The sequence below is a fragment of the Salvelinus sp. IW2-2015 genome, unplaced genomic scaffold (genome assembly GCF_002910315.2).
Source record: "Salvelinus sp. IW2-2015 unplaced genomic scaffold, ASM291031v2 Un_scaffold7082, whole genome shotgun sequence".
Taxonomy (NCBI): Eukaryota; Metazoa; Chordata; class Actinopteri; order Salmoniformes; family Salmonidae; genus Salvelinus; species Salvelinus sp. IW2-2015.
This window is the reverse complement of record NW_019948342.1, coordinates 1,203-12,500: the sequence shown is the minus strand read 5'-3', so window position 1 is coordinate 12,500 and position 11,298 is coordinate 1,203. Positions and strand designations below refer to the sequence as shown.

The 11,298-nt window shown below is 43.2% G+C and overlaps 1 protein-coding gene across 1 annotated transcript in view; it reads left to right on the top strand.

Annotated features, from left to right (window-relative positions):
* LOC112079161 (ATP-binding cassette sub-family C member 9) overlaps window positions 1-10,963 on the top strand; it is a gene marked incomplete at its 3' end in the record, with an annotated part of 11,252 nt that extends 289 nt beyond the window's left edge. Inside the window, 10 exon segments of the mRNA XM_070442244.1 lie at window positions 1-15; window positions 782-823; window positions 2,223-2,395; window positions 7,095-7,236; window positions 8,104-8,225; window positions 8,535-8,701; window positions 8,921-9,056; window positions 9,240-9,346; window positions 10,771-10,887; window positions 10,889-10,963. The exon segment at window positions 1-15 is cut by the window's left edge and continues 289 nt beyond it. Of these exon segments, the coding sequence (XP_070298345.1) occupies window positions 2,308-2,395; window positions 7,095-7,236; window positions 8,104-8,225; window positions 8,535-8,701; window positions 8,921-9,056; window positions 9,240-9,346; window positions 10,771-10,887; window positions 10,889-10,963 (954 nt within the window).
* Between the last annotated feature and the right edge of the window lie 335 nt (window positions 10,964-11,298).

Sequence of the window (11,298 nt, the reverse complement as noted above, 5' to 3'; positions counted from 1 at the left end):
GAGCCGTAGATAGGGGTAAGTAATGCGGAKAGGTCTCAGAAAGCCTAATATTTATTTAATTTGACTCGGTCTGGTGATAATATTCACACATTGTCATGTCACATGATTGTGTACCCCTTGTCATCTGTAAACCGCGCACCTCGAGATATGAAACGGTTCCAAATGATACAATGATTAGTATWGAACASSAMGTTTTTTTGCCAACAATAATTGCACATTCCTAARATCAATGACAAGTGCTTACTTCACATATAGGTCTGATTCATCGTTGTASCTGCTGGCCGCTTACATCAGTAGGCTACTGGTTCATTGCGCCTAACAATAGAATTGTAGCCTAGAGGTCAGTTGTAGACTTGCCTATCCAAGGTCCTCCCATGTCCTTGTAGGAGACATGTCAATTCCAAGTATAAACTATATGGACAATGCGTATATATATATCCAGTCACAGAATACAGTTTGTGTGTTCATAAAAAAATATGCGAATATTTCCTGAAGCCTTTGCCTATAAAGTGTAACCCTCTTAAAAATATGAATCTGTTTAATAAAACCGCACCCTTACGTTGTAGCCTGCTACATACAGTATGCCTACCATTCCTACACATGTACCTTACCCCACCACATGATTGGTGGTGGAACCTAGCCGCAAGGGAAGTTTGCCTCACCAGACTTGGTCAAGTTTTGAAATCCGATAGGGGAGAGCAGTATGGCCAGCCGACGCGCTAAAAGKCTAAAAATAACCACCTCCAATATATGCTGTGTGGTTACTGTCTCCAAAAACCAGGCGACCTGAATGAAACCGCGTCAATAAGGACACTTCTCTGAGGTAAGCTACATTGATCTCTATTATTATYSTGTTATGGCCGTGTCTGCTATGTTGKGCCATGTGTTCAGCTACAGGGTCATATARCTCATAGGTCTGAAAACGACTCTTCTTGTGAGAGGTGTTGAGTTMTTATCAGAATAACTGTCGGGAAACTACTTTCCAGYTTCAATTGGACAACTACCTGTATAATATGCAGTTTGTATAAAATCCCTATATAAATATTAAACCTATGATTTGTAACATCGTTTGGCAACATTTGTTTGTTTAATTATTTCCTGTGATTGGCTCCATTATGTTGAGAGCCAACAGAACTTTTAGATTGGGCAGGAATAAGATGAGCAGCTCTTGGATGTCAGTAACGCGTTCTCTAGAATAAACACAACCTTCCCTATCATCAGACCAGATCATTCCTTATCAAGGAGAACCATCATTTCATGTGTTGAAAAACAGAATAAAGCAGAGGTATATTTATGCAGTAAGATATTCCAGTTTGACTTGTGGTGCCAGTGTTGTGCCTTGAAAATTGGTGTAGCAGTGCACTGTATTCACCTGCTGTTACTCAGTGTTGTGCCTTGAAGAATTGGTGTAGCAGTGCACTGTTATTCACTGCTGTTACTGTCAGTGTTGTGCCTTGAAGAATTGGTGTGTAGCAGTGCACTGTATCACTGCTGTTACTGCCAGTGTTGTGCCTTGAAGAATTGGTGTAGCAGTGCACTGTATCACTGCTGTTACTGTCAGTGTTGTGCCTTGAAGAATTGGTGTTGCAGTGCACTGTCACCTGCTGTTACTGTCAGTGTTGTGCCTTGAAGAATTGGTGTAGCAGTGAATAACAGTGCACTGCTGTTACTGTCAGTGTTGTCAACCATGTCAACAGGTTAGTGAGGTCTCTGTGTCAAGGAAAGCATACACAAAATTACATTAGAAAAAGTCAAGTCTTGGGAATAGTATGGTGCATTCCCCTTTAATGATTATTGATCATGTAAACTCTCTAAGCATTGTTTATTTATTATTAACCTTTATTTAACTAGGCAAGCCAGTTAAGAACAAATTATTATTACAATGACGGCACACCAAAAGGCCTCCTGCGGGACGGGGGCTGGGATTAAAAAAATATATATTAAAAAAAAATAGGACAAAAACACACATCAGACAAGAGAGATGCCACAACACACATAAAGAGTCTCTATATTGAAAGCACCATATCCGTTGGCTAATGTTATTTGAATCATGAAAAGCACTTTAGTCTTACTATGTATTCCTGTGTTTTTTGAAAGCTGATTCACCTTTAAAAGAGCATTACGGCTAGACACTTTATGTTTACTTCTCCATTGTCCAGCCACGAGACTAGCTGGTGCTCTTGACTTGACTGACAGTTTTGTGGCTTGGATCCTCCCCCCAGGCTTCTCTGGACCAATAAGGTGGCATGGCTGGCTGTCGTTCTGTGGCAACAATGTGCAAGAAATGCCTACAATGTGGATACGGGGATGTTGAACAATGGCTGCTTCGTGGACGCCCTCAACCTGGTCCCTCACGTCTTCCTGCTCTTCATCACCTTCCCCATCCTCTTCATTGGTACGTGGACCATGAAACATCCTTTACCTTCATGATGTGTGTGTGTGTGTGTGTGTGTGTTGACCACCTTTAATCCTAGAGATCACATAGAACACTGATCTCTAAAGGTTTAACAGAAACAGGGACAGAATAGGACCAGAGGGGAACACAACGGGATCAGAAGGGGACAGAATAGGATCAGAAGGGGCAGAAGGGGACAGAACAGGCTCAGAAGGGCACAATGTGGGTCAGAAGGGATAGAATTGCTTTAGCTCTGATGGTCTGTGTTGTGTTTGTGTGGGTGATAATGTGGGTGTGTGCGTGACATCCAAAGCAACATGATTCAAGGATGCCTTTGGTAACAGTCCTTTCATCCCCCACACCCCACACATGCTTCACCAACAGAAAGCAGTATTAAATGCTGCACTATATTCAAGCTACTGTCATCCCACACACATGCTTCACCAACAGAAGCAGTATTAAGATGCTGCACTGTATTCAAGCTACTGTCATCCCCTCACATGCTTCACCAACAGGAAGCAGTATTAAGATGCTGCACTGTATACAAGCTACTGTCATCCCACACACATGCTTCACCAACAGAAAGCAGTATTAAGATGCTGCACTGTATACAAGCTACTGTCATCCCCCACACATGCTTCACCAACAGAAAGCAGTATTAAGATGCTGCACTGTATTCAAGCTACCGTCATCCCCACACATGCTTCACCAACAGAAGCAGTATTAAGATGCTGCACTGTATTCAAGCTACTGTCATCCCCACACATGCTTCACCAACAGAAGCAGTATTAAGATGCTGCACTGTATTCAAGCTCCGTCATCCCCACACATGCTTCACCAACAGAAGCAGTATTAAGATGCTGCACTGTATTCAAGCTACTGTCATCCCCACAACATGCTTCACCAACAGGAAGCAGTATTAAGATGCTGCACTGTATTCAAGCTACTGTCATCCCCCACACATGCTTCACCAACAGAAGCAGTATTAAGATGCTGCACTATATTCAAGCTACTGTTCATCCCCAACATGCTTCACCAAACAGAAGCAGTATTAAGATGCTGCACTGTATTCAAGCTACCGTCATCCCCCACACATGCTTCACCAACAGAAAGCAGTAATTAAGATGCTGCACTGTATTCAAGCTACCGTCATCCCCCACACATGCTTCACCAACAGGAAGCAGTATTAAGATGCTTGACTGTATCAAGCTACTGTCATCCCCCACACATGCTTCACCAACAGAAAACAGTATTAAGATGCTGCACTGTATACAAGCTACTGTCATCCCCCCACATGCTTCACCAACAGAGAAGCAGTATTAAGATGCTGCACTGTATTCAAGCTACTGTCATCCCCCACATGCTTCACCAACAGGAAGCAGTATAAGATGCTGCACTGTATTCAAGCTACTGTCATCCCCCACATGCTTCACCAACAGGAAGCAGTATTAAGATGCTGCACTGTATTCAAGCTACTGTCATCCCCCCACATGCTTCACCAACAGAAAACAGTATTAAGATGCTACTGTATATCAAGCTACTGTCATCCCCACACATGCTTCACCAACAGAAAACAGTATTTAGATGCTGACTGTATACAAGCTACTTTTCATTCTTTCTGAGCTTTCAGTCTCACGTTCAGATAAAGCCTTGAAGCAAGCATAACGCCTACTGACCACAGACTGGGTTTAATCAATCCCACTGTTACAGACTCACAGTCCTGTGTAGAAGATAGGAAACTCTGTGTAAAGCCCTATTGATTGATCTTGTGTCAGACATTCAGCACTGGTCTGTATGTGGGGCGGCAGGTAGCCTGGTGGTTAGAGCATTGGACTAGTTACCGAAAAGCTGCTATATTGATTCCCCGAGCTGACAAGGTAAAAATTGTCGTTTCTCCCTGAACAAGGCAGTTAACCCACTGTTCCTAGGCCGTCATTGAAAATAAGAATTTGTTCTTAACTGACTTGCCTAGTCAAATAAAAAAATGTGTTCTTCATTGATCTGCTGGCTGTCGGTCTCATTTTCACCGGTCAACATAAAGCAGCTTTCCCCAGACCACAGAACAGCTGGTTAGACTCCTGGCTCTGGCCCAGACTTTATCTAACTGATTAGGAGGACTGTGGGACTGTGGGATTGTGGTCTCTAAATTGTTGTGGGACTGTGAGAAAACAKAGAAAACACATTTTCTTGAAGAACAGGTCAGATGCAAAATTTGGTAACAGAATGACGACACCGACACCACAAGCCATTATTCTGTTACCAAACTTTGCATCTGCACTGGTGTAAATGTGTTCTTGTAAAATGTTCAGTGGAAGTTGTTAAAAGTAGTCCTTGTGCATATAAGGGTATGGTTTGTTCAACTTGGCAATCATTGTTTTTTGTTTGACATACATTTTGAAGTTAAAAATCTGACTCTCATCATCACTCTCTTATCGTGTAATTTCCCCAATCACATCAATTTGGCTAGTTAACAGCTAACAGCTAACTTTACGTGGATAAACTAGCTAGGTAATTATCTCTGAATATTGTTTGATTTGCTTGCCAGATGTAGCGATGAGTGTCAGACAGATMACTTCACCAGGACGATTTTAGACTCAAAATATAGGCTACTTGCCGATTTCAAGCTCTTTCCAAAAGCCTTCTCTGATGACGCAAGCTAAAAACACACGTCGTTTCCTTAGCTAGTTAGCTACATGCCGAATTGATATGCTACCCTCACGTACTGTAGCCTATCTGAAATGACATTAGCTATGTTTACTGATGGTGAAAAGCAAGCAGTTACTGGCTGTGCAACTATAATATGGAGCTAAATGTGCACATTTTCTTTGCATGGAATAATCTAAAATTAATAGGTGATCCTAAAACAACCAAATTTAGTTGGTAACATTTAGTTGGCAAWTCCTTGAAAATGGCACGCAGTTGTCAATGTTTTTAGCGGAGTGGGGGCCTCCCTGCCCCCCAGCAGACAAATCCAACGTTCTGCACCTTAACGCAACATTTACTGATAACAATCTATTATTGTGTTGTTCTAGAAGGCCTACTCTGGGGAAACTGACTGGGTGTGTCTGTTGCTCATCTGCTTAATGGGAATGGCTCTGACTAGCAGCCCAGTCCCTGAGGAAAACATTAACTGATGCTTCCTGGTCAAATCTTTGTGTGTGTGTGTTTTTCATTTCAAATCAAATCAAATCAAATGTTATTGGTCACATACACATGGTTAGCAGATGTTAATGCGAGTGTAGCGAAATGCTTGTGCTTCTTAGTTCCGACGTGCAGTAATATCTAACAAGTAATCTAACAATTTCACAACAACTACCTTATACACACAGTGTAAAGGAATGAATAAGAATATGTACATATAAATATATGATGAGCAATGGCGACGGCGTAGGCAAGATGCAGTAGATGGTATGAGATACAGTATATACATTGAGATGAGTAATGTAGGGTATGTAAAATTATATAAGTGGCTTAGTGCGATGACATTTATTACATCCAATTTTTTATTATTAAAGTGGCGTAGAGATTTGAGTCAGTATGTTGGCTTTGAGATAGAAGCTGTTTTTTCAGTCTCTCGGTCCAGCTTTGATGCACTTGTATGACCTCGCCTTCTGGATGATAGTGGGTGAACAGGCAGTGGCTCGGGTGGTTGTCCGTTTGATGATCTTTTTGGCCTTCCTGTGACATCGGGGTGTAGGTGTCTGGAGGGCAGGTAGTTTGCCCGGTGATGCGTTGTGCAGACCTCACACCCCTCTGATGAGCCTTCGGTTGTGGGCGGAGCAGTTGCCGTACCAGGCGGTGATACAGCTCGACAGGATGCTTCAATTGTGCATCTGTAAAAGTTTGTGAGTGTTTTGGTGACAAGCCAAATTCTTCAGCTCCTGAGGTTGCAGAGCGCTGTTTCTCTGTTACTGTATGTTCTGAGTGTTTGCTTTGACCATTAGATTTAAAGATGTACAAACAGTTAACGTTGACCATTAGACTTAAAGGTTTACAAACAGTTAAAGTTGACCAATTAGACTTAAACCGGTGTTACAACAGTTTAACGTTGACCATTAGACTTAAAGGTTTTCTAACAAACAGTTAACGTTGACACATAGCTTTAAAGGTGTAAACAGTTACGGTTGACCCATTAGTCTTAAAGGCTTTACAAACAGTTGACCATTGAGGGCACTTGCCAAAGTTGCCTGCATTATCCAAGAGTCACCCAGAACATCCATGACTTTCATCATTTGTCAGGAAAACCTTAATAATGCAGAGTGCTTTAGAATGAACTGCTGTGTTTATCTGATTACCTCATCTGTTACTGATTACAGATTACATGACAAATACAGTTATCATTAATGTAATCCTTTGGATTACTCAAAATGAGTAACGTCATTACTTGGATTACTTGTGGATTACGTTACTGCCCAACCCTGTGTGTTTGCATGTTCGTGCATGCGTTCTTACGCTTGTGTGCTTATGTTCCTGCTTATCTGAGTGTGTGTGTCCTCCTAGGCTGGGGCAGTCAGAGCTCTACGGTTCAGATCCACCATAACACCTGGCTCCACTTTCCTCCCCCTAGGCTGGGGCAGTCAGAGCTCTAAGGTTCAGATCCACCATAACACCTGGCTCCACTTCCCTCCCCCTAGGCTGGGGCAGTCAGAGCTCTAAGGTTCAGATCCACCATAACACCTGGCTCCACTTCCTCCCCTAGGCTGGGGCAGTCAGAGCTCTAAGGTTCAGATCCACCATAACACCTGGCTCCACTTCCCTGGACACAACCTGCGCTGGATCCTCACATTCACTCTGCTGTTTGTCCACATCTGTGAGATCGCTGAGGGAATCGTCTCCAACAAGTAAGAACCCCCCTGAAACTACTTCCTGTTACCAAAGAGGTAGTCTACTGTGGAAAACGAAACATTAGTAGCTGGTCAGAAGCCAGTGTTCACATGAGATTTTGTTCTGCYTTGCTGAGATTACAGAAGAAGTGCTATTCCTCTCTGTCATTGTTGTATRKMAAAATGAATGGCTCCCAAGTTTCWGGTGCAGTGAACTATTGAATTTCCTTGCTTCCCTCCAGACCAATGTTTATAGAAAAATGAAACCACTGTCCCTCAAAATAACCCCACTCTCCCGTTTACCCAGACTGCAACCAATAAGATCCTCCAAAATGCTGCAGTAACACAAAGCTATGATCGGAGCCATCGTCTGATGCGTCACAAACCCTGCATCAAAACCTGTTGATTGCACCACGTGCTGATTTAGTGGCTGAAGCTAGCAGCTTCCTTCCATGAACAGTTTCAGTGTCGCCCAACATTTGATACAAATATATTTACATTTTTGGGGGGGAGGGGCAAAAACATTAAGAGTACAGATTATTGTATGGTATAATATACAAAAGTTTTTGAGAAGGATCATTTGAAAAATAAAATTGTATTGAGTAAATGTATTTATTGGTTTCTTTTATTTTGAAAAGAAGGTAATTTGTTGATGTAAAAATCGAAATGTACTGATTCAAGCTTGTGTCATTAGATTTGGGGTGGGGTTGTGATAAATTATTGCGAAAAATGGGGTCCCCAGAAATCCTGSCGAAAAAGTTTGAATGCCACTGGGTTAACTGTATGAGACTGAATACAATGTCAACCTATAAACCAGAGATACGTTGCAAAGTGACTTTGTTTCTTTGGATATTGATGCAATCTCCTGTCTCTCTATCCTTTCAGACAGATGGACACCAACCACCTCCACCTCTTTATGCCAGCGTTTATGGGGTTCATAGCAGCCACTACATCTGTGGTGTACTACCACAACATAGAAACATCCAACTTCCCCAAACTACTGCTGGGTGAGTCAAAATGATACCACCANTTCATAGCAGCCACTACATCTGTGGTGTACTACCACAACATAGAAACATCCAACTTCCCCAAACTACTGCTGGGTGAGTCAAAATGATACCACCAGTGCATTCATTACTCCAAATGCTGAATTAGAGCTGAATTAGCCTCCCTTTGGTGCAGTAGTTTAGAGGCTGGCAGATGGCCCAAACACAGTTAGCTACACYTGAACCGTTCTGCTGTACATAATAAAGTACACTTGTAATACATCTCTGGGAAAAGTAGTGCACGAAGTGACCAACCTCCCTCTTCATCAGCTCTGTTTATCTACTGGGTTCTGGCGTTCATCACCAAGTCCATCAAGCTGTGGAAGTTTGCAGAGTACGGTGTTGGAGTGCTGCACCTGAGGTTCTGTATCACAGCCCTGCTGGTCGTTCTGTACGGACTCCTCATGGCTGTAGAGATCAACGTCATCAGGGTCAGGGTGAGCTAGAACACTGGTGGACTGGCTGCTTCCTGGGTCAGGGGTCATAGKGGTTCTATATYAAGAGAAGAAGGAAGAGGAGGATGTGATGTGGTGTACTGATGTGATCTGATAGCAGATGCTTGGTCTTTATTTCAGCTCCTGTTGGCTTTTTACTTTTTTACCTGGTGTGTGTGTGTGTGTGTCTTTCTCTGTCTTTGTGTCCTGGTGTCCGTGCAGAGGTACGTGTTCTTCGCCAACCCCCAGAAGGTAAAGCCTCCAGAGGACCTTCAGGACCTGGGAGTGAGGTTCCTCCAGCCCTTCGTCAACCTCCTCTCCAAGGCCACATACTGGTGGATGAACCCCCTGATTATAGGTTTGTTTCCTASGTTCCTTCCTTCCAGGTGTTTTTCCTGGCCACTGTTCTTCAGCTTCTGCAATGATTGCTCTTTGGGGTTTAGGCTGGGTATCTGTAAAGTACTTTGTGACAGCTGCTGATGTAAAAAAAGGACTTTGATTGATGTACAATTATTTTGATGGATTGATGGCTTGATCACAGGAGCCCATAAAAGACCCATTGAGCTGAAGAAGATAGGCAAGCTCCCCATCGCCATGAGAGCCCTCACCAACTACCTGAAGCTCAAAGACGCCTACGAGGATCAGAGGGTGAGTGGAGGAGGGAGRGACAGAGTTTCATWTTCTACTTCTGACAGTGACATACCATTCAATGGATCCCCAGTGCAATGACATACCATTCAATGGATCCCCAGTGCAGTGACATACCATTCAATGGATCCCCAGTGCAATGACATACCATTCAATGGATCCCCAGTGCAATGACATACCATTCAATGGATCCCCAGTGCAATGACATACCATTCAATGGATCCCCAGTAATGCTGAGCGATTAACCGACATTTCAAACAGACATTTGTTTTTTTAAACAACTAATTGCTTGACGTCCGTTAAAAAATTTGAATTTCATTTAGTTCGTTTTTTTTTCTCTGTGAGTTCGATGTGCAGTTTCTGTAGAGATAAATCAGATCAAGCCTGAGCTGTGCGATGTAGTAGGGAGTTGTACATTCCAACAGGCCAATTTTCTACACAGTTTAGCGCAGATAACATGGTAATTAACTACAATGATCATAATCTATTGCGCTCCTGCTTAAACATGTCCGGTCTGTGCGGAGCAGACATGGAGACTGAAAGAAGAGAAAACACTATCTAGAGGATAGAAAACAGTTATCCTGATAATACATGATCTAGAGGATAGAAAACAGTTATCCTGATAATAGATGATCTAGAGGATAGAGACAGTTATTCGGCGGCTGATTGATTAATACAGATGATGGGCTAATGATGCGGATAAGAACAGTTATCTGATAATTAATGAGTCCCTTACTGCAGATGAAACATATATCCATATTCAATGGATCAACCTGCAGTGACATACCATTCAATGGATCACCCCTGCGTTCGTGACATATTCATTCAATGGATCACCCATGCAGTGCATACCATTCAATGGATACCCATTGCAGTGACATAAACTCGATCAGCCATTCAATGGATCACCCGTGCAGTGACATACCATTCAATGGATCACCCCTGCAGTGACATACCATTCAATGGATCACCCATGCAGTGACATACCATTCAATGGATCACCCATGCAGCAGTGACATACCATTCAATGGATCACCCAATGCAGGTGACATACCATTCAATGGATCACCCGTGCAGTGAACATACCATTCAATGGATCACCCGTTTAGTGACCATACCATTCAATGGATCACCCGTTTAGTGACATACCATTCAATGGATCACTGCTTTGATTTAATTAGAACATTCTGATCAGATTCTCCACAGTTAAAACGTTTGTGTGCTAGTATATATACAGACACTTGTATCCTATACACATGTCAAGCCCAGGATAGGTTTGAATATATCTCTAAAGACGGTCCTTTATAATGTAGTCTCGCAAACCAGACTCTGTAATCGGTAGTCTCATCTTCACTCTGAGATTCATTGTAGTGGAACTCTCCTGTGTAGTTGTAACCCTTCCATCCCTGTCCTCCCCCTCCTAGCAGAATGCCGAGGACCCAGAGAAGGCTCCATCCATCTGGCGTTCTATGTACCGGGCGTTTGGCCGACCCATCTCTCAGCATACCTTCCGTTACTGGCGGAGTCTGCTGGGCTTCGCCCGGGCCGCTCTGCATCTATGGCAAGTCGAACATCTCAACAAAAAGCCCGTCAAGGAAGGGAGTGTGGTGGAGTTGTGTACAATTACTGGTTCCATCGGCCCATAACTCTGCTCCTGGTACCATAGCTGTACTGTTACCCCAGTCGCGCCAATAACTACTGCTCTGGTACCTCATAGTACTAAGCTGTTCCATCGGCCGCATAACGTCTGTCCTGTACCATATTGAGTTATGTTCCCATCGCCCATAACTCTGGTCCTCGCCTGGTAACCGAGGTAGTTACTGTTCCCATCGGCCAAATGCTGCTCCTGGTACCATAGTTATGCTTCACCAATCAGCCATATAGCTCTGCTCTGCCATGGTAATAGTTACTGTTCCCATCTGGCCATACTATATACTCAATGCTACCCTCGG